We start from the raw sequence: 24674 nt of genomic DNA, 5'->3' as shown, positions 1-24674 counted from the left end.
CAATGTTCAGCTTGCATTAGTGGGGGGTCAATATTAGTATTTTCAAAATTATTTTTGCGCTAACTGCACCTCTTGCTTTTATATTTTCTGTCCCTAAATAAGTCAAGCGGAGAATGGCAAAAGACTAGTCATTATTATTGCCTGTATGCTTTCAGCAGCTGATTTTTTTCCCCCCATCACTGTCATATTCCACACTGTGTCTTTGTGTGAAGGCAGCCATCTAGGGAGAGGTGGGGCTTGGCCTTCTTATGTCAGAGCTGCCCCCCTGCCTGCCAATCTGACAAAGAAATAATCAAGCTGTGACAGCAGGAAAGGTGAACAAAGAATAGATTCACAGAATGAATGTACAAGAAATGGGGAGATCCTTAAACCGTGGATCTTGAGGTATAGCTTCATCTCTTGCAAGAATAATAAGGAATCGCACAGTAGTGGGCAGCACAGTGACTAAGTAATTAGCACCTAGCAGCACTAGGCACTACCTGCAAGGAGTTTGCATGTTCTCCCTATGCTTGCATAGATTTGCTCCTGGTACTCTGGTTTCCTCCCACACGCCAAAGACATGATGGCAGGTTAACTGGCTCCTCTCCAAATCGGCCATAGTATGTGTATGTATGAATGAGAGTTAGGGACTTTAGATTATAAGCTCCTTTAGGCCAGGGACTGATATGGATGTACCGTATAATAAATATGTAAAGGGCTGTGTAAATTGACAGCGCTACATAAGTACCTGTTATAAATCAATATAGTGGACATCTCCAAATCTTTTAGATCTAAAACTATGAGGCTCAAGTAACAGGAAAGGCACAGGGTGTGCACTGCTCATAAGTGTGCGCACCTAAATGTATTAACACATGGACGGTGCTAGAAGGGCAGTGGATAGTGTCAGAGCAGTGGATGGTGTCCGTGGTTTATTTTTATAAATGTAATTTTTTTATTGTTTATTACAATTTTTTTTAGGAGCCCCGTTGTGGGGGCTTTGGTAAAATATCAGCATGGGAAATCTGCTGCACAGAGCGATTAGGGTGTGCCCAGGCACACCCCCTGTGCACGCCTATGGCACTGTGGTTTTTCAAGAGAAATTCAAGACAAAAAAGGTAGATTTTTCCAGGTAGCACCTAGACACGTATAACATAGCAGATCTTCACTTATTTAGTTTAGGTCCACTTTCAGACATTATAACTGAGCATGTTTATTTGAGAGATATTTGCTTCATATTTTGGCTCTAATTACTCTAATACTAGCACCCCTGTACTGTATATTAGAGGCCAATTGTGTGAATATTGCTGCCATGTCAAATGCTTGAATTTACACACCACACTGGGAAGTCATGTTTGAGGTTGGACAGCTGACATGCAGTAAGTGTCAGACTTCATGTGATTGTCGAAATATATCTACACAGATGAATATATATAATTTTTTTTGTGAAAATGGTCTTATTTTTTTTTTCAATGTTGCCAAAGTTTTTTATCAGCAGTTATAAATAACAAACACATTCTATTGACTGATCAAAATGGGGACTTGAATGGTGAGGCAAGCTGCCAATACCAACGTAAAGAACTGCAGTCTGTACTTATACAGCTGTAAATCAAGGTTTGTTTCCTGTAACCGGAAAGGTAATCATGTGGTTTGACACCAATTAAATGGGGGAAAATGGGCTTACCTCTGACTCTGAACTGTCCAGCTCAGCCAGGGTTGGAGCTTTTAGAAGCTTCTTTCGTTGAACAGTCACTTGAGTAGAACGTCCAATAATTCTGGAAGACTCGGTCACACCGCCATTTAACACTGTGCTTTCTGGCTGTTTTCTTGTGACTTCAGGAGTACAAACATCTGAGGCATGAAAGAAGAAAGGTTTTACATTTACATAATACAACGGAAACATGCTATGGAACACACAAGATGGGAATAGCTTTTGTATCGTGGTTACATAAGAAATGTTAAATGAGATGATTATCGGGAAATGATCTTGATTTTAAGCAATTAATTTTTTAGTTTGTAAATGTATGTTCCTAATGTAAAAAAAGTAATTCCAAAAGAACCAGGCTGTAAATGAAATCACAATCTGGGGAAATGATGCAGATTCCAATTTAAATCTGTATAGCCTGCTTCAAATGCAATCCATTTGAACTCAACTACCAGCATCACAAAACATTAATAGGATGGCAAGCAAATTGTTTAGTGGCCAGGACCTTCTTACAGATCTAGGCATAAAATTTGAAAAGATTAGCATTTTCCCAAATGTGGGACCAGCACCATTTATAGTGACCATTCTCAATATGGACAGCACATTGGAAAGCCAGGGTTTTTATGAGTGCAGGACCTCCTTTATAGGAGAATATGCTAACCAATAGGTTGAAAAGTTGACCAAAAACATCAGAGGATGAGCAAATGTGATATAAGCATCCTCAGAAATTTTTGCCCACAAACTGACCCTACATGTGCATGTTCACATTACCCAAGAGTGTGGGCTGAATGCCACGTAAATGAAGATGGTTGGAGGAGTAACGGAAAACTATTTAAAACAAGGTATTCAATGTTCCTAACCCCATTCAAGTCATTATCTTTCCAAGGGTGTGTCAGCCAGGCATGTTTATTGCTGTCCAATCTAGCAATAATCAAGTGGAAAGGATAGAATGCTTGGTTGCGGCGATGGCAGTGCAACAATGTTATATTGGTGGTACAGTGGGTAGTCAGGCAGTACAAAGCGTTTGGTGGCCTTGCAGCATCTCTTATGCACACAAATACATATAGAAAAAATTGTATTGTGTAAATCATAAGACCTAGATTTTGTTGAGCATGTCCCGCCAGTAGCAATACATCATCTGATCCATAGCCCATGTTTTTGAAACACAAAATCTTTAAAAATGTCATAAGTGAAACACTACAGGTATCATACACAGGTGACAAACACAAAAACACACACAAAGCAAGTTTGCATGCAATCACTGTAAAATATTCATATGTAAGACATTATTTACTTGGATAAACAGTGGGTAAAAAGCATGAATTTAAAGTTAATTCAAGAAGTAGCTTTAGCTTTTCCAAAAAGTCTGCCAGGCCTTGGAACGTGAAAAGGATTGCAAAAAATGCTAAACTATACTGCTGGCATCAAAGATGATTTAGGAGAGAAATATACACAACACAGTAGCAATGTAGACCAAAACTTAGCAACCAAAAAGATAGCCACTAGTAATGGTTGTGAGACACTGCTAAAAACAGATTCCAATTCTCTGTGCCAACCAATTTAAGAATATAATATATACAGTGAGGAAAATAAGTATTTGAACACCCTGCTATTTTGCAAGTTTTCCACCTTGGAAATCACTGAGGGGTCTGAAATTGTCATTGTAGGTGCATGTCCACTGTGAGAGACATAATCAAAAAAAATAATCCAGAAATCACAATTTATGATTTTTTAACTATTTATTTGTATGATACAGCTGCAAATAAGTATTTGAACACCTGTCTATCAGCTAGAATTCTGACCCTCAAAGACCTGTTAGTCTGCCTTTAAAATGTCCACCTCCACTACATTTATTATCCTAAATTAGATGCACCTGTTTGAGGTCATTAGCTGCATAAAGACACCTGTCCACCCCATACAATCAGTAAGAATCAAACTACTAACATGGCCAAGACCAAAGAGCTGTCCAAAGACACTAGAGACAAAATTGTACACCTCCACAAGGCTGGAAAGGGCTACGGGGAAATTGCCAAGCAGCTTGGTGAAAAAAGGTCCACTGTTGGAGCAATCATTAGAAAATGGAAGAAGCTAAACATGACTGTCAATCTCCCTCGGACTGGGGCTCCATGCAAAATCTCACCTCGTGGGGTCTCAATGATCCTAAGAAAGGTGAGAAATCAGCCCAGGACTACACGGGAGGAGCTGGTCAATGACCTGAAAAGAGCTGGGACCACTGTTTCCAAGGTTACTGTTGGTAATACACTAAGACGTCATGGTTTGAAATCATGCATGGCACGGAAGGTTCCCCTGCTTAAACCAGCACATGTCAAGGCCCGTCTTAAGTTTGCCAATGACCATTTGTATGATCCAGAGGAGTCATGGGAGAAAGTCATGTGGTCAGATGAGACCAAAATAGAACTTTTTGGTCATAATTCCACTAACCGTGTTTGGAGGAAGAAGAATGATGAGTACCATCCCAAGAACACCATCCCTACTGTGAAGCATGGGGGTGGTAGCATCATGCTTTGGGGGTGTTATTCTGCACATGGGACAGGGCGACTGCACTGTATTAAGGAGAGGATGACCGGGGCCATGTATTGCGAGATTTTGGGCAACAACCTCCTTCCCTCAGTTAGAGCTTTGAAGATGGGTCGAGGCTGGGTCTTCCAACATGACAATGACCCGAAGCACACAGCCAGGATAACCAAGGAGTGGCTCTGTAAGAAGCATATCAAGGTTCTGGCGTGGCCTAGCCAGTCTCCAGACCTAAACCCAATAGAGAATCTTTGGAGGGAGCTCAAACTCCGTGTTTCTCAGCAACAGCCCAGAAACTTGACTGATCTAGAGAAGATCTGTGTGGAGGAGTGGGCCAAAATCCCTCCTCCAGTGTGTGCAAACCTGGTGAAAAACTACAAGAAATGTTTGACCTCTGTAATTGCAAACAAAGGCTACTGTACCAAATATTAACATTGATTTTCTCAGGTGTTCAAATACTTATTTGCAGCTGTCTCATACAAATAGTTAAAAAAATCATACATTGTGATTTCTGGATTTTTTTTTTTGATTAGGTCTCTCACAGTGGACATATATACACACACATATACATACACACTCTGCACAGTATATGATCTCGATTTGTTAATGCGATACCTACAAGGTTTGTCAAACATGGGATAGTGGCCATAAGACACAACCACACTACATACATTTTCTGCAAAGCAACCTACACATAAACATGCATGATCATTTGAGCTGAGCATGCCATCCAGTGAGCATACATCCCTGTAGATGAACTTAAAAAATAAATAAAAAATAAATAAGGGGGTTGGAGTACAGAAAACAGTCGGCTGTGAGACGTGGGACTGTCGTAGCTGGTCTAAGGGCCAGATAAATTGTGCCTTGATTAGTGTACAATCGATTACTGTACAATACAGAAAGCATGCCAAATGACAAGCCTTGACATACACTTTAAGCTAATACAGAAAAATTAAGTAAGTAAGGCAAAAAAAGTCAGTCTAGTCATGCCGCCACCAACAACAAATTTATGAAGCCTATAAACATGTATGATTATTATTAACAAATGAAAAGGTTAAAGGAGCCAGTTGTAAATGTTTCTATATAATGTGATGGCTACCTGGCTCCTGTGGTTTGTCCATCCCTGTCATAGATTTTTGCTTTAAAAGAAAAAAATTGCCTAAAGATTCTATTTATTTACAGCTGTATTTTTTCTCCACAGACACCACAATAAAGGACAGATTTTTGTACAAGACTGTAAAGTGACATTAAAAACATGAATAATGGTAAAAAGAAAAAAAAAAAAATTCTCTCATGGTCAGGAATGAGGTCTACGTTAAAGTTCCCCAACAAAGATAATGTACTGTAATTCAGAATGAAAATACTATATGAACCAATGAATAGAGCAATTATGTTAAACCCTTACCATGTCACCCAAGCAATGCTTCAGAAGCCATATGTGGCTCTCCGTTTCCTTAATGTTATTCATAGCACCCTCCTAGCAGATGCTCAATATCATTCTGAGTGAACACCAGCATTATTAAAAAATGTATAAGCAAAAAACGTCCATACATCAATATCATCACTTCTTTTCACTAATCTTTATTTAGCCAAGCATGCATGCTGCAAGACCCTGTACAATTTCTCTAAAACTAAACCCGTAATTATGAAACGCATCAAGGATGGGAGGTTCCGAGGTGGGCAGCATGCATGCTTGGCTTTGTGAAAAGAATGGACGCCATCAATGTTAGGCCATTAGGTGCTTGTATGGAGTTAAAATGGAGTGAGAACAAGCTCCCATGGTCAGCATCGGGCACACCCAGATGACTGGATATTGGAGCAGTGAGGCCTTCTTAGGATTACACATTTATAGTTTAAATGAAGGCAATCAGGGATTACGTTAATGTTTAAATATTTAAATATTATTAATGTGAAGTTTCGGGGTCAATATAAAGCATATCTCTTTTGAAAAAAAATTAAAAAAATCAGCAATTAGACTATTGTGCACAACATGGTATATTATTCTTCAGAGTAGCTATAAAGTAACAGGCCTACCATGAAGCATTTTCACTTTTTTTACTCATGCTAGTCCAAAATATGGAAGGACTACGTCACTGGTTGTAGTCCATCCTCGGGTGTGGTTGACAAATGGAATTAGGATATGGGCTCCATATGCAATTCAAGCATATCTGGCCATGTATTGCATAACAATTCCTTTTATGAAGATGTGTTAAAGGCCGACGACAGATGGACTAAGTTGCTAGTTAATTCAGCACGCAATACTTGACTCGCATTTAGAAAGTCTAATGGGAAGGGATTCAAGGCCATGACCTTACTATATGGTCCATCTTTGCTTTACATGGAGGACATAAGATAAAGATACTTTGGGGAAGAGGACACCTGGAAAATCAGGCTTGTTGGTCGTATTTTCATGTTGTCATCCATACAATAGAGGTCTCCTGCTGGCTAGGTTTGGCCTTGATATTCCACACCGATTATGTTAAAACGAGGGGACCAAGAGCTGTATGATCATGTTGGAACTATTTTAACACATGAAAATATGAACACAGTTCTGCATTAGGCTAGGTTCATACTTATGCGGGAACGTGTGTAAATTGCACGTTTCCGCATCTACCTCTTGAGCAGGTACATGAAACCACCTGGTGCAAAAGCAGCATGCAGGTTTCAGTGCGGCTGTGGTTTTAAAAAGGTGCAGGGACCCTTTTCCTGCAAAAACAGCAGCCCATTCCAACACGGCACGTAGGAAACGTCTTCATGTGAACCTAACCTTAGGTTGATGTCAGACGGGCATGTTCAACACTGCGCCTGACAAGAAAACAATTTATGTTTTGTGACTGTAAAGCCTCGTACACACGATCGGACTACCAACCAACTTTTCCATGGATTTTGGACTGAAGGGCGTTGGCCGTGACCTTGTTCTGCATACACATGGCCCAACATTTTCAGCCAACATTCACCAAATCACATGGTTTTTCAGCTCTTTACCGCCACCCTTTGGGCAACTTCTGCTATTGGCGTCTGATGTTTAGTATTGGTTCTGAGCATGCGTGTTTGTAATTCTGATTTTAGTTGGACGTAATTGTGTACGCACGATCAGATAAACTGACGTAACAGATTTATTGCCCAACAGTTGGTGAGCATGAACAGCTAACTTTTGTTGTCAGTAATTCAGCCAATAATTGTCTAATGGGAGCATACACACAGTTGGATTATTTGACACAACACGTCCATCAGACAATTATGGCAATAAAGTTGGATCGTGTGTACAAGCCTTAAGCGCTGAGGTTCTAATCTAGAACAACATGAGGACACCTATCATGCCTTATCTTATTTTAATTCTGTCACCATTTGTTATATTTGAACAAAGCTCATTAGTTGTCAAATTTTGGAATCTCTAGTGTAGATAGTCACGCTGTAGGCAGGCATTATTTATTAATAATGTGGTCTGTTCATTTTCTTAGAACAAATTACATCATATAAGCACTCCGAAATGTTTTGCTGATGACATTGGGGGAAAGAATGTTTAAGCAGTTAAAGGACTTTTGTTTACAGGCTATTTCCAGCATTCTAGCACCAATTCTCAAATGCTAAAACGAAGTGTTTCTTTACATGTGTAGGTTTCTAATAACAGCTTTCTTATTAAAATAAAATTTTATTACATACTTAAAATATATTATGCCTATTTAAAAGAAAGCTCAAAGAGGACAAACAAAATTCTATAAGAGGTGGCGATGAAGAAACCTTCCTATTCTTGTACATTTGCAGGGTACAAATAAAATATAAAGATCATTTGGTGTTCTAACATATGTCGAATCACCCCGTTATACAAAAATGCTAACCTTTTGGAAGTATCCAACAAAGGAACAGTGATGCTTTTTGTTAAACTAAAGTTAAAGATATGACAATACAACATGTCACATATTTTTAACTGTAAACCTTGGCCACACAGACATTAATTGATCTCTCAGTTTTCTAAGATCACAAGTGGGGCTGCATTCAGAAAAACAAATGCTCGATATTGAGGGATGGACATCTACATTACAATTTTTTATATGTAATGTATGCCTGTGTACGCTTGTTAAATAAAAGCAAAATTATAGGGTTTGTTCTACAGTTTTGGAGAACCACTAGTTTGAAGATTTTCAAGCATTACCACAATCTTGAGGTGCTTAGTGTGGCCTTCGTGAATCCTAATAATGGATGGACAGAAATAATTTTTTTCAGGTGGTTTTACCTAAAAGCCCCCAAATGCTTAGGGTGAAATTGTGCATTTCAATATATTTTTCAGTGTTTCTTGCAAGGAAAAAAAACATTCTATCGGTCAACATTCCCATTTTGCTGTGTGAAGTAAATTGACTAAAAATGTATTGTATTATATTTTAAGTTTAACAGACTTGGCTATGCCCCCTCCATGCTGCCAATTAATTGTTGGACTCAAAGAATGATGAACCATTAAATGAACAAATGATTTCTCAAGGGGTGGGACTTTGAACCATTAGGTCACTTTTGGTGGAAATTTTGGTTTGCTGGTAATGGGATATCTAACATCAGCAGTTTCCCTTATCTTGGGTCAAGTGGTCTCTGTCTGATACATTGTGAGAGGTAATAGGAACGGAGGACACAAAAAAGTTCTTTCCCTGCTCTACCTTGGATATTAAATTCAGGTAGCATTTACGCACTCATATAAAAACAAGGTATTAAAAAGACCTACAAAATGGACACTTATCAACTCATAATATGAGCATACTGCAAGGTCCTCTCTCATGTCAGAGCAAAGACTCCAGTTATCTGAAATGAGTTGTTTCTAGCCATAAAGCTCAAACACGTGTGTGTGTGTGTACGTGCGTGCGGGTGTACTTGCACTTTAATTATATATATATATATATATATATATATATATATATATATATATATATATATATATATATATATATATATATATATATATATATATATATATATATATATATATATATATATATATATATAGATAGAATATATTCTATACACACACTCTTATAAATAAATGTAAACAAACATTTTAAAATGTAAATGTCAGTGAGCAGTGGACAGTGTCAGTACTTTTTTACTTTTATAGTTTTTCTTTACAATTTAATTTTGTATTTTTTACAATATTAATTATTATCGTTTCTACAATTTGTTTGGAGCCCCACGGAGTGGCTTTGGTGAAATATCAGGGGTCTAAACAGACCTCTGATGTCTCACTTTTGAATCAGAGAAAGCCTGAGGATAAGGTGGCAGGGGGTTCTGTGCAGCAGGGGGAATCCGCCCTGCATGGAGTGATTAGGGTGTGCCCAAGCACACCTGGCATACCCTGTGCGCACACCTATGTTTCTAGCTTATTTCTGACCATGAAAGAAAGAAAAGACTATTCCCACAAATGAGCACATAGAGAATGTACCACAACATCCACAACAATACGTCAGGTGCACATTTTACCTGACAAGTCAAAACTGTGAGACATGCTAAGGGGCCGCATTACTGGAAAAACAAAAATAGTCTGTTAGGACACATATATAAAAGAATAAACACCAAAACATTTCAGATTACATAATGCTATGTAGCAGTATCTGAAATGTGGAGGAGGTTAAACTAAAATCACAACAAATCAGGCTTTGTTATACATAAACGGTCAGAGAATAAAATAAGCTCGATTTATAGCTCAACAACACACTCTATATAAGGAAACTTAGCAAATGTAAGTAAAAGCTACACAAGTTCTAAAATAAAATATGAATCATTGATAGAGATCACAACGTTTAAAGCTCAACTCCAAGCTAAATAAGCATTGTCTAAATCCAAAAAAGAGATTTTTAATACAGCTTACCTGTAAAATCTTTTTCTTGGAGTACATCACGGGACACAGAGCGGCATTCATTACTATATGGGTTATATGGAGTACCTTCAGGTGTAGACACTGGCAATCTCAAACAGGAAATGCCCCTCCCTATATAACCCCCTCCCATAGGAGGAGTACCTCAGTTTTGTAGCAAGCAGTATGCCTCCCAAAATGGTCCTCAAAAAAGAGGGGTGGGAGCTCTGTGTCCCGTGATGTACTCCAAGAAAAAGATTTTACAGGTAAGCTGTATTAAAAATCTCTTTTTCTTTATCGTACATCACGGGACACAGAGCGGCATTCATTACTATATGGGATGTCCCAAAGCAATGCTTACAATGAGGGGAGGGAGAACATCTCCAAGACAAAAGGATTTAATTTAGAGATATACTCAAATCATAATAAATCCAACTTAGTTGAGAAAAATAAAATTTTTAAATTTAACTCAAACAAGAGGAGCCCCCGGAATCCGAGGGTCTCAAACTGCAGCCTGCAGCACTGCCTGCCCGAAGGCAGTATCAGTATTCCTTCTTACGTCCAACTTGTAGAATTTTGTAAACGTGTGGACAGAAGACCAGGTTGCCGCCTTGCAAACTTGAGCCATAGAGATCTGGTGGTGTGCTGCCCAGGAGGCGCCCATGGCTCTAGTAGAATGAGCCTTTAATGATACTGGAGGAGGCAACCCTTTCAAGCCGTAGGCCTGAGTGATTAATTGCTTAATCCACCTAGAAATGGTGGACTTTGCAGCTGCCTGCCCCTTCTTGGGCCCATCCGGTAGAATGAACAGCACATCTGTCTTCCGGATCTTCTTTGTAGCTTTAAGATAGGCCTTCATGGCCCTGACAATATCCAAGGTATGCAGCAACCCTTCCTTTCTGGAAGTAGGTTTAGGGAAGAAGGATGGTAATACCAAATCCTGGTTCAAATGAAAACTGGATATGACCTTCGGAAGGAAGGAAGGATGAGGGCGGAGAACGACCCTGTCCTTATGAAAAACAAGATATGGTTCCTTACAGGATAAGGCTGCCAGCTCCGAAACTCTTCTTGCGGAAACTATGGCAACCAAAAATACTAACTTCCTTGTCAGTAGAACCAAAGGAATATCAGCCAACGGCTCAAACGGTTGTTTCTGTAAACTTGACAGAACAAGATTTAAATCCCACGGACAAAGCGGGGATTTAACTGGAGGTCTAATACGTAAGACCCCTTGAAGGAAGGTCTTAACCAGCGAGTGGGTGGCCAGCGGCCGCTGAAACCACACTGACAGAGCAGAATCTGTCCTTTGATTGTGCTTAATGCCAATCCTTTATCCACTCCTAGCTGGAGAAAACGTAATACTCTATCGATGGTAAATTTGCGAGAAAGCCATCGCTTGGACTCACACCAGCCTACATAGGCCTTCCAGACCCTGTAATAAATCACCCTAGAGACCGGTTTCCTGGCTCTGATTAGGGTAGAGACTACTTTCTGAGACAGACCTCTACCCCTGAGAATCAGGGATTCAGCTTCCAGGCCGTCAAATTTAGATGCCGTAAGGCAGGGTGGAGGATCGGACCTTGCGATAGCAGGTCTGGCCGTAGAGGAAGAGTCCACGGGTCTCCCACTACCATCCTTAAGATTAGTGAGTACCATGCTCTTCTGGGCCATGCTGGAGCTACCAGGATGACTGGTATGTGCTCCACCCGGATCCTGCGCAGCAGGCGGGGTAGTAACTGGAGCGGGGGAAACGCATAAAGAAGTTTGAACTGATGCCAAGGGCAAACCAACGCATCGGTTCCGCAGGCCATTGGATCCCTTGAACGGGATATGAACCTGTCTAGTTTCTTGTTGAGTCTCGATGCCATGATATCCACGTCCAGCACTCCCCATCTTTGGCAGAGTGCTTGAAAGACTTGTGGATGCAGAGACCATTCCCCCGGCCATAGAGTCTGGCGGCTTAAGAAGTCCGCCTGAAAGTTGTCCACTCCTGGAATGAATATTGCCGATATGCAGGGCACATGAGCCTCTGCCCATAGGAGAATCAAGCTCACCTCTCTTTGAGCGGCTTGACTCCTGGTTCCCCCTTGGTGATTTATGTATGCCACGGCCGTGGCATTGTCTGATTGAATTCTCACCGGGAACCCCTGCAATTTTGACGTCCAAGCCCTGAGGGCTAGTCGAGCAGCTCTGAGCTCCAAGATGTTGATGGGCAACTGCTTCTCTGGCTTTGCCCAAGTACCTTGGCGAGTGCAACCATCCAAAATTGCTCCCCAGCCCGTCAGGCTGGCGTCTGTGGTCACTATCTTCCAAGCCACTGGGCTGAAAGACTTCCCCTTCAGTAGATTCTGGGGGTCTAACCACCAACACAGACTTTGTCGGACTCTTGATGAGAGCGGCAACGGGATATCCAAGGCCTGTGGCCTTCTGCTCCATGCTGACAGGATGGCTGCCTGTAGGATGCGAGTGTGGCTCTGGGCGTATGGTACCGCCTCGAATGTGGCCACCATCTTGCCTAGTAACCTCATACATAGGCGAATAGTCGGTTCTTTCTTGCTTAGAACCAGTAGGATTAATTCCTTGATGGCTTTTACCTTCCTCAGAGGTAGGAACACTCCTTGTTGTTCTGTGTCTAATCTCATGCCGAGATATTCCAACTGCCTTGTGGGCTGGAAAGCTGACTTTTCTCGATTTAGGACCCAGCCGAACCTCTCGAGGTATTGGACCGTGAGGGCCACTGCTCGCTCCAAGCCGGGAGACGAGTGATCTATGACTAGGAGGTCGTCCAGGTATGCTAGGATCGTGACCCCTTGGATCCTTAGTTTGGCTAGGATTGGAGCTAGGACCTTCGTGAACACCCGGGGGGCCGTAGCCAACCCGAAGGGAAGCGCCACGAATTGGAAGTGACGCGAAGCCACCATGAAGCGTAAATATCTTTGATGTGGCTGATAAATTGGAACATGAAGGTAGGCATCCTTTATGTCTATGGACGCCATGAAGTCGTCCTTCTGGAGTGTGGCAGCTGCTGACCGCACGGATTCCATCCGAAATGAGCGGATCTTTAGATATGCATTTACCATCTTTAGGTCCAAAATTGGCCTGACATCTCCATTGGATTTTGGGATGATGAATAGGTTGGAGTAGAAACCCAGCCCCTGTTCCAGGACTGGTACCTCTACTATTACTTCCTGGGAAAGTAGATGATCTAATGCCGATCTTAATGCGGCTCCCTTTTCCGGATCGTTTGGAATCCTCGACTTCTGGAAATGAGGAGGAGGAAACCTTAGGAAATCTAATTTGTAGCCTGTGGCCACGGAAGACCGTACCCACTCGTCGGGAATGCTGGCTTCCCAAATCTCTGAAAAGAGTCGCAGCCTTCCCCCCACCTTCGTGGGTGGGGGCGCCCCTTCATAAGGTTGGCTTGGGGGCTGGTTTTGCTGGTTTGCGAAACCACTGCCTTTTGCCTCTAACAGCCTGTCCTTGTGATCTGCTGTTGAAGCCGAAGTTTGCTTTTGCAGGAGGCCGTCGATACTGCTTGGCATTAGAGGGCCCCTGCCCAGGGGAATACTGTCGTTTAAACGCAGGTCCCTGAACCTTCTTCCTGTCTTCTCCGAAGAGTCGTCCTCCATGGAAGGGGAACCCTACCAGGAGCTTCTTGCATGGGGGCTCAGCCTCCCAGCTTTTTAACCATAAGAGTCTTCTCATATGGATAAGGGATAACGATAAACGTGACGCTTGCTGGATAGAATCCTTGATTGCGTCTACCGTAAAACATATGGCCTTAGGGACATCCGAAAAATTTTCTGCCTGCTGGGCCGGAATAAGTTTAAGCATCTGCTTAAATTGATCCGATAATGCTTGAGCGACCCCAATCGCAGCCACAGCTGGCTGTACTACTGCCCCTGCAGTAGTGAAGGAGTTCTTAAGTAGTGCTTCCAAGCGCTTATCAACTGGATCCTTGAACACCTGTATGTTTTCTACAGGGCATGTTAACGATCTGTTAATACATGAGATGGCTGCGTCCACTGCAGGAGTAGCCCATCTTTTGGAAAAATTTTCTTCCATAGGATATAGGACAGAGAACCTTTTAGGTGGTAAGAAGATCTTATCTGGCTTGTTCCAATCTTGGAACAAAATTCCCTCTAATAGAGGATGGATCGGAAACACAGCATTGCTTTGAGGCGCCCTCAGTGAGCCCAAAGCTGAAACCGTCGATACCTGGAGATCTGGTACTGGCAAGTTGAATGCCCTATGGACCAAGTCCGACAAGACTGCCCCAGACTCCTCTGTATCCGGATCTTCGATCCCTGAACCTACTTGGTCCTTGTCCAAGAGGTCGTCCAATTCCCCTGAGGAAAGGACCTCCTCTTCTGAGGGTCCACGCTCGGGCGACGGAGATCTATTCCGCTTACTGCCCCGCATAGCTGCGGCTATCATTTTTTCCCATGCTTTTCTGCATCTCTTTTAAAGAGGTGAGTAATACCTCCTCCGTGACCATCTTAGGGTTGGACTGACCCGCGTCAGCTCCAGCCCCAGATCCCGATGGCCCCAAGGCTCCCTGTAGGGAAAGCAGCGGCATATGTCTGAGACCTCAGACTCTCTGGGGGAATCCCCACCTCTTGTACCCTCTGACCCGGATGCCATGGTACAATACCGAGGTACACCTGCTACCTATTGGTATTTGGAACTATAAAAGTTAATTGCCCAAACACCTGTTTGGGGGATAAAAAATGCTTCCTCTCCCCTAGATGACTTTTTTTTTTTTTTTTTTTTTTCGTTTTTGTTTCAAATCCAGGAAAGAAAAAACATTCTGTCCCCCTGAGTAGTATTGCAAAGAAAAACTATGAGATGGAAAAGAAACAGCCTATTTCTAGGCTTGAAAAACAGTCCTCTGAAGACTGCAATATCCTTTCTGGCCACTGTGTGTCCTCGGCGCCCCGTGCTGCCGCTCTGGTCTTTCTCCTCAGTTCCAAAGTATTGAATGGAACAAACAAGAAAGGGCCGCCCCTTCCTTTAAGCCACTGACCCGCCCTTCCCCCCCAGCAATCTCAAACAGGAAATGCCCCTCCCAACAGGGGGAGGGGGGGGGGATTTTGGGAGGAAGGGACCTCTCTGTTCCAGCAAACTGCAGCCTGCAGCCTGGAACCATGAGGAGGTCAGCGTTTTGCCTGCTTGCAGGCTCTGAGGAGGAAGACTGAATGGAGCATCGCCTGGAGGCCTGCAGGTAAGCAAAGCTCTCTGACACACACATATATTTTTATATAACACAGGCCCCACTCAATGCTTTTCCAACACTACAAGGGAGGTCACATCTTATGGGGAATAATACATAGAGAGCCATCCTATCTTTATGATATGTGACTAGTTTGCCAGATGCAGTGCATAACTTTAGGCATGTCCCCTGTGACCCCCCAGAAAAAAACCTGCTAAGAACCAAGTTCCGCAAGTTTTCCCCTCACTTACCTGCTCCATGCCGCAGGACTTTGCCAAGCAAGAGGCCCAATCTTCCCCCATCTCCGTGGGGATGTCTAGACCTTCAGGCCCTGGGTTCCTATGAAGGATCCACTGTCCTGGGCCCATATAGCACCCTGGCAACAGAAAACTTTAGGTACCCAAAGGTTTCTAAGTTCTGGGCCCAGGGTCCAGCTCTCTAAAAAGAAAAGCATTATGGGCTATACCCCAAGGGTTTGGGGTCCGGTTACTGACCACTTTAGCGCTGAGGCTTTTTTGGACAGAACCGGTAGCTCACCTAATCCCAAGGATGCGGAGGCAAGCTAAACCACTAAGACACTGGCGTAAAAACTGAGGTACTCCTCCTATGGGAGGGGGTTATATAGGGAGGGGCATTTCCTGTTTGAGATTGCCAGTGTCTACACCTGAAGGTACTCCATATAACCCATATAGTAATGAATGCCGCTCTGTGTCCCGTGATGTACGATAAAGAAAGACGTGTATTCTCTCTTGAATCTTGGTGTCTTGTGTATTTATTTCAAATCTGTGCCGTAATCAAGAAATCTCCTCCTACACTTCGCCTTTCCTGGTTTCCTGTAATAAAGACCGGTCACTGTTGCTCTGTCTCTTTATGCAGGGTGACTGGTCTCATGTCCACCCCCTCCTGTAGTTTTTTGCTGGCCGAGCGTAGTAGGTAGGTCTAGTGCAGGGGTGCCCAACCAGTGGCCCGCGGAGCCCTCTGATGTGGCCCGCGGCCTCCTGATCTGGGATGGCAGATCCCAGCCCAGATTTACGGACGCTGACCCCCCCCCCCCCATCCCAGAGCATCAGTTTTGTGAATGAAACCAGTGGTAGAAGAAGCAAGCGGCTGCAGAGCTGCATAAGTCAATGCTTCCTTTAGCAAGGGATCCATCCCCTTCCATCTGGGAGGATCGGTGGCCCCATAGAGTAGAGTGGGCTGTGCCTGCTCTGCATATACAGAGTGGATACGGACCTGTCATCCGACCGCTCCACTCATTGTGGCCCGCGGCCTTTTACCAAGTCCCTTAAATGGCCCTCGCTCTTCAAAAGGTTGGGCACCCCTGGTCTAGTGGGTCTCTCTCCCAACACCTCAGCTCAGGCTACATGCAGCACAGTGATGTCACAACTGCTTTAACAAGGAAATACCCGATTTGGTGCACACAAACTGATTTAAATCCTTGGCTGATATAGTGCAATATATTTAAATCAATGTTTTTGGTGTCTGGAGTTTAACATTAAACTATTTTTCTCACATATCTGGTAAATTTAGTTGACCCAGCAAATTAAAAATATGATGACTGTGTAGGCAGGTTTATTATTCCGGCAGTGCAGTTTGATTTTTTTTTTTTCTGTAAATTTAAAATAAATTATTTCAAAAAAGAAAACCATCCTTTTATTGGCTGCTGCAGGTGGGCAGCAAAAAACAAAAAAACTGAACAGGCCTAATTATAACTATGTGTGGGTATACCTAAAACAGGGGGGTGGGGTGTAGATCTGGGACAGGTCTGATCAGTTTTATTTATACACAAGTTAAAAAAAATAGATCTTATTAGATCTTATTTATAGATGGGATCTATGTGGTTGAAATGCGTCAGTGGCGCTGTGTGTGACCCTGATGCATAAATAAAACTGAGCTCATAATTAGTATGGTGTGCTGATCTGTATATTATGGGCATTTGCACTCATTCAGGGGAATTAAAAAACGGTATCTTAGATACTCCTAGCACATCGTCAAGGTGCTGCACCAAAAGTGTCCATAGTTCCCCATCAGGTCTCCTCTATGTGATTGACAGCGCACAGCAGTGGATGGATCCAGAGCCGCTATTGAGTCTAATAGCTGCTTTCAAATACACCTACCAATCTGCACTGTCACTCAAAATTGGAGCAGACCAGATGAGGAATTAGTGTCTCAGTTCCCCGTCTGGCCCACCCACCCAGTGACAAGTCCTTTCCCAAATATAGGCATTGACATCATCTGTATCCCTGACCTCTTTGTTTACATTTAGCTTTTGGCCGGGAATTTTGAGGCCGACAACTAAACAAGGAAGATTCACCGCTCCAGGTGAGATGTAGAAGCCTAATGGAATTGGTAGGTGCCCGGCCCGGCTCGCCTCAGCAGACAATGAATAAAAAGAAAAAAATGACTGCACACCCCAGTAATGATCCAAAATCCTTTATTGGACATCCCAAGTAACACCACAGTACCAAGATTCCAGCTGCATTTCACACAGTTCCGATATACTTAATCATTACAATCATTAAAGATTAAGCACATCTGAACTGTGTGAAATGCATCTACCCAACATTCTGGTCCTGTGGGGTTACTTGGAATGTCCAATAAAGGATACTGGATCATTACTGTGGTGTGCAGCCATTTCTTCTTTTTATTGACAGTTAAATAACATAGGGCACAGCACTGGCTCGAAATATTTTGTACCTTAAATACATAGAATGCATGAAGGTAAAAGAAAATGTAGGCTTTAGAACCACTTTCAAGGTAACTACTGCCAGAAAAGTGGGACTAGAACCATTTTTAATTCCCCTGATTATGTCTTATGCTTAAAAAGTCTGACCAGATTGGTGGAGGGGCTTCATTATTTTACAAACCTTGCATGATTTTGCAAAAAAAAAAAAAAACAGCAACATACAAGGATTAGAAGAAATTATTTCTGTTGCATAAAAATATATGTATTGCAGCGATTTTAAAAGCTAATGAAGGCAAAAAAGCAGTATACAGTAAGGGGAAAAAAGTATTGATCTCCTGCTGATTTTGTAAGTTTGCCCACTGACAAAAAAAATGATCAGTCTATAATTTTAATGGTAGGTTTATTTTAACAGTGAGAGACAGAAGTACAAGAAATAAATCTAGCAAAACGCATTTCAAAAAAGTTATAAAATTGATTTCCATTTAATGAGTGAAATAAGTATTTGATCCGCTATAAATCAGCAAGATTTTTGACTCCCTGGTGTCCTCTTTACAGGTAAAAGCTAAGATTAGGAGCACTCTCAATGAGTAAAATAAGTATTTAAGTCCTTCGCAAAACATGACTTAGTACTTGGTGGAAAAACTCTTGTTGGCAATCACAGAGGTCAGATGTTTCTTGTAGTTGGCCACCAGGTTTGCACACATGTCAGGATGGTTTTTGTCCCACTTCTCTTTGCAGATCCTCTTCAAGTCAGGTTTTTGAGGCTGACGTTTGGTAACTCAAAGCTTTAGCTCCCTCCACATATTTTCTATGGAATTAAGGTCTGCAGACTGGCTAGGCCACTCTAGGACCTTAATGTGATTCTTCTTGAGCCACTCCTTTTTTACCTTGCCCGTGTGTTTTGGGTAATTGTCATGCTGGAATACCCATCCATGGCCCATTTTCAATTCATTGGCTGAGTGAAGGAGGTTCTCACCCAAGATTTGAGGGTACATGGCCCCAGCCATCATCCCTTTGATGCGATGAAGTTGTCCTGTGCCCTTAGCAGAAAAGCACCCCAAAGCATAATGTTTCCACCTCCATGTTTAATGGTGGGAATAGTGTTCTTGGGGTCATAGGCAGCATTTCTCTTCCTCCAAACATGGCAAGTTGAGTTGATGCCAAAGAGCTTGACTATGGCCTCATCTGACCACAACACTTTCACCCAGTTCTTCTCTGAATCATTCAGATGTTCATTAGCAAACTTTATATGGGCCTGTACATGTGCGTTCTTGAGCAGGGGGACCTTGGGGGCACTGCAGGATTTCAGTCCTTCACTGTGTAGTATTTTCTTGGCGACTCTGGTCCCAGCTGCCTTGATATCAATGAAAAGATACTCCTGTGTAGTTCTGGGCTGATTCTTCATCATTCTCATGATCATTATAACTCCACAAGGTAAAATTAGCATGGAGCCCCAGACCGAGGGAGATTGACAGTTATTTTGTGTTTCTTGCATTTGTGAATTATTGCACCAACTGCTTTCACCTTCTCACCAAGCTGCTTGGCGATGGTCTTGTAGCCCATTACAGCCTTGTGTAGGTCTACAATTTTGTCCCTGACATCCTTGGACAGCTCCTTGGTCTTGGCCATGGTGGAGAGATTACAATCTGATTGCTTCTGTGGACAGGTGTGTTTTATACAGGTAACAAGCTGAGTGTGCTCCTAATTTCAGCTTGTTACCTGTATAGAAGACACCAGGGAGCCAGAAATCTTGCCTATTGATAGGGGATAAAATACTTCTTTCACTCATTAAAATGCAAATCAATTACTTTTTTAAATGCGTTTTTCTGGATTTTTTTTGTTATTCTGTCTCTCACTGTTAAAATAACACTACCATTAAAATTATAGACGGATCATTTCTTTGTCAGCGGGCAAACGTACAAAATCAGCAGGGGATCAAATAATTGCAATTGCCGTTAAATGCTTCGGGAACAAATAAACTGCTCAATAACTCCTAGCAATGTCTAAGTCCATTGCAGTTTACAGTCATTTTGTTGTTTTGTCAATATTCTGTCATGTGGAAAATGCTGAGGTTGCTGGGACACATCTAAAAATGCAAGCACAAGCGATAAGGGTACTCTTTTTTGAACAGCCCAATAATCTGTCAGTTTAAATTAGCCAAACTCTAGGTGCTTTATAAACAAAATATGTTGCAAGTCTTAAAGTAGGTTTTCTGTAGAAGGCAGAATGCCAAATTCCGAGTTAGAGCTGTCCAAAAAGCAGGAAGCGACTACTACAGTGATTCTTCACTTCCATGGGGATTGTTAGCTATGGAATATGTAGAAATACATTGGTCCAATCTGGACTAATGTAACTATGAAAAAAACATACCTGGAATTCAGGTTTAAATGACAGGTTTGGCTGGGCCTGGAGGTAAGGCTATTCCCTGGATCACAGCTCTGTAGTTAATTTACTGTCACAGAACAGCTGCCTCCAATATAGAGCCTTCCCAAAGAGAAGATTTTGCTAATAAAGTCAAATCGTACACTTCTATTTCATTGAATTCATTCATTCATCGCAATAAGGATAACAATTACTTTAATTCAGGGATATATGTCACTTAATGACTACCGGGGCAATGCAATTAGTGACCCTTTTACGATTCGGATCTGTTAACAATATGCTGGTAATGAAATTAAGGCAAATAAAAAATAAATAAATATCCTTATATCTAACACAAGAAATGTTATTTTGTAAGCCTGACAGAGTAATGATGTATAGTTAGTTAAATGTAGCAACAATTATATGAACATTTTAGGGATTTAAAAGCAGTCATAAATGATGCAATTCAATTTATCATTGGTTGCTCCTATTAAACCAAATTCACAGTGTTTTAGTCAAAGCCTTCAGTATTATACACTCACCTACCGTATTTATACCTCGGCGTATTAAAAAAAAAATTATACACGCACATACATAGGGTAAAAAACTGAATAAACATTCATGATGTCAAAGTTATAAAGGCTGAAGATAGCAAGAAAGCCAAAACCACTTGGGAAAAAAAAAATGCATTAAGAAAACAAGGTTATATTATATACACAACTCCCAAAAGCCAAAATCAGTGAGCGGTTATATCAAAGATGTTCTTTTATCTAGAACAGTTAAGCCTCGTACACACGATCAGAAAATCGAACGGAAAATACTGCTTTCGAACAGATCGTACGATAAACAGTTCGTTGGTACAGAGCTTTCGAGAGCCGATCATGACAGTTCATCCGATATTATTCAATCGGACATTCACGGTGCCAGATCGTACGATTTTTATTTAATCAGTACAGCTATCCTTCGAAAATGCAATACACATGCATTACAACACATGACATCCGAATTGTTATTCTGTCGTACGAGAATTTTTGTGACTTTAGTAAACTCAGATTCGATCTCAGACTAGCATGCAAAAAAAAAGGACACTCATTCGTCCGATAATCTCATTGTGTGTACTGGGCATTACCCCTTCTGTAGCTCATCTCTAAAATGTTCAAACATTTGTGCCTTCTCCAGGTGACCAATGCAATCATTTTATTCTGTTGACATGGTAAACTAAGAGAACAGCCTGAATGTTTCTAAGCAGCTGCATACATCATTTCCATTGTAATGTTCACTAGTTTTCCAAGCTCACTTCTGACCAAGGCTTTTAAGCAGCAAGTTATACCAATTGCCAGGTCTCCAATATTGCCTACAGCTCTCTTACCAAGCCTGCTACGCCTAATTTCATCGGGGGAAACAGGACGTAGTTTTCTCTCAGATTTAATCTCTTCGAGTATGCGTTCATGCAGACTTCGAGGACGAGGTGGTGTTGGTTTTAATTTCCGTGCAGACACCTGCAAAACAAAAAAACAAAATGGCATTAGGAACAATAAAATTAAAGAGTAATCTAAACCCAGGTAAAAAAAGAGGCATAATATGATGGTTAGTTTTTACTGTAAATAGAACGCCAATATATAATTTGAGCCTTATTATTAAAAATCCTCTCTGCCCCCTCCCCTCAATCTCTTTCCAGTGTAACTTGTTCTCTTCCCCCACCTTGAATTTGTTTTCAAAAACATGTAAAAATTAAAGCGAGTGGTTGGAGGACACTCAACGCATTACTGACGTTCAATCGATTTACTTTTCCCTACCACAGGCATGATTGTACGAATTTCGCTGGCAAGACTACAGTTTTTAGGTGGATCCAATCAGTCTATCCATCGCCCTCTAAAGACATGTGTCCGTTTACACCTGCCAACATCTGATCATATCCGCTAAAAACAGGCGAATAGGGCATCCGTTTCCCCATCTATCTGGCAGATCGAATGACAGTCGGATGTAAACAAACAGGCGGTATGTTTACATCTGACCACCCGTAGAGGAAAGCGGGCTGTGCAAGTGTCCGCTGTGCATCAATGAAGCCAACACAAACTTTTCATCCACCTACTCAGCGGAGATTAGCGGCATGATCACTGTTCAGGCACTGTTCAGGCCGATCTGCTGACAGACTTCGCCAGCGTGAAAGGCCCCTTAAAGAATTTAAAAGAAAGAAAAGATCAAACAATCCACAAGACTATTGGAAGTGTCAAGTCTAAAATCCATGAATTTTAAGGTAGGTTTGAATCAGATTCTTAACTGAAAAACTGACTTATTAAAGTTAGTCTTTCTGCATGTGAGAGGGCAGCAAAGATTTGCACTAGGTTTGTTTGTGAATTCCTGTTCTGTATTGTAAGTGGAGCTTTTCAAATGAGAGAAAAAAAACAAAGATGGTGGAATATTATAAGTTACCAATGTCGAACTGTATTCAACTCAAGATTTTGTTTTTGCCTTTAAGATTTACTTGTGATACGGTTTTAAAAAATGATATCAGAAAGTAAACAAGAGTACACAAAAGATACAGTATTTTTTTTAAAAGGTATTAAAAAATAAATTAAAAATTAAAGCACAAAAATTAGCACAAGGGACTTACAGTCAGAAGGATGTGTCCCTACTACAAGTGGGGGTCGGGGGGGTTATCCAATGGTCTGTTGGAAGAGGATTTTCCCTAACAAAAGGCATCAGCACAAGGGATACATAACCTGCAGACCAAGTTATGCCCCTTGAGCTGATTTTTGTGTTTTTTATTTTATTTATTATTATTATGACTGCACTTAGACTAATATAAAAGTAAAAATAATAATAATAATAATAAAAAAGCTTAAAAACAAGAAAACCAGTCACCACATCTAAGAATTGTCAATCTGCAATACAACAACTTTCAGTTTTTTGGTTTAATACTGGTTTAACATTGCAAAGTTATTTTGAAAACACATTTGACCTCATTACCATTACCAGGAACTTAGCAGCAGCTGTTCAGATGAATAATCTGCTTTTATAGTAAGAGCCTGGGCACAAATATCATTTGCCAAGGCCTGCTACCATGGAATTTGCAAGTATTTAATTCATCAAGGCAGATGAACTAAAAGCAAAGCATACACGATTACTACAGAGCAGGACTACATACAGGATTTAATGGAGGTCTGGAGCGTATAAAATCCAGGATTATTTCATGAGCACTCTTCTTTAATCGAGGAGGGGTGTCACCCTGAACCTACAAAAAGACAGAAACAGTGTCTTAGAATAGAGTAGAACGAGGAAAATCATTACGACCAGTGTAATATTTTAATAGCTACATATAGCGCAAGCCACCACTACTGCTGCAATAACAAAAATGATTTATATTTCAGTACGTCTGACATACCACGACCTTTCTTAGCGTGTAACGTTTAGAACGTATGTCGTCCATCAACATCTCATATGGGGTCAGCTGGAATTCAATGGGTAACATGTTGTACTGGCGTTCCTGCACTTTCTTCAGCTTGACACCATTACGAAGATCACGCATAACCTGAACCCAGAACCTAGCCTGAAAACACATTGGGATACAACCAACTGGCAGATTATTAAAGCATTTTAAGAACCACAAGTCTAAATACTGTATAACAAATGCATAGTCCAGCTTATTAAAAAAATGCAACATGCATTGTACAAAGACTAACATAGGAGTGAAATTAATACATATAAAACAGCCATTATATAGGAATAAGGTGAAGGAGGTAATTGGAAAAAAAAAGGGACTGTCGAACGAAGATACCGTATATATATATATATATATATATATATATACACACATACACACACACACACACACATACACACACACACACATACACACACACACACATACACACACACACACACATACACACATACACACATACACACATACACACATACACACATACACACATACACATATATATATATATACACACACACTTTTTTTTTTTGGGGGGGAGGGTTGTTTGTTTTGTATGATAGTATGTTCGATTGGTTGCTTTGTCATTTATTTGTATACACAATGTTGGGTGGGGTAATGAGATGCTATTGATACTAATGTTGCATTTTTTTTGGGGTAACATGTAAAAAAAAATTATAAAAAATTAATTGATTGAAAAAACAAAAACAAAGACTCTCAGTAGCCAATAGGTCATTTTACACTAAAGTGAAATTGTTATTGCTGTCAGGAGGATTTGTATATTATTACTATAAGTGCATTATTTCTTTAAAGCCTGTATGTTGTCATGAATAATTTGCCGATCTATGGTTATTTTTGACAATCCAATATAAGCTTGTGAGAAAAATCTTTCATGTTGTGAATGCTGCCTGTCTGCTGGTCTTC

At 41.2% G+C, this 24674-nt stretch overlaps 1 protein-coding gene across 4 annotated transcripts in view; it reads right to left on the bottom strand.

Moving 5' to 3' along the window:
* SPIRE1 (spire type actin nucleation factor 1) overlaps positions 1-24674 on the bottom strand; it is a 259646-nt gene that overhangs the window by 49276 nt on the left and 185696 nt on the right. For 3 of the 4 annotated variants that reach the window (XM_040353933.1, XM_040353935.1, XM_040353934.1), the window contains exons 6-9: positions 23694-23858; positions 23457-23543; positions 21678-21807; positions 1661-1827 (exon numbers count right to left, since the gene is read on the bottom strand). In XM_040353933.1, the coding sequence (XP_040209867.1) occupies positions 1661-1827; positions 21678-21807; positions 23457-23543; positions 23694-23858 (549 nt within the window). Of the gene's footprint in view, positions 1-1660; positions 1828-9676; positions 9719-21677; positions 21808-23456; positions 23544-23693; positions 23859-24674 lie in introns of all 4 variants that reach the window. The other variant, XM_040353932.1, reaches the window with a different exon arrangement.

The sequence above is a fragment of the Rana temporaria genome, chromosome 5, assembly GCF_905171775.1.
Source record: "Rana temporaria chromosome 5, aRanTem1.1, whole genome shotgun sequence".
In the NCBI taxonomy this organism is placed as follows: Eukaryota; Metazoa; Chordata; class Amphibia; order Anura; family Ranidae; genus Rana; species Rana temporaria.
Note: the sequence above shows the minus strand (reverse complement) of the source record. Positions and strands in the feature narration are given on the sequence as shown.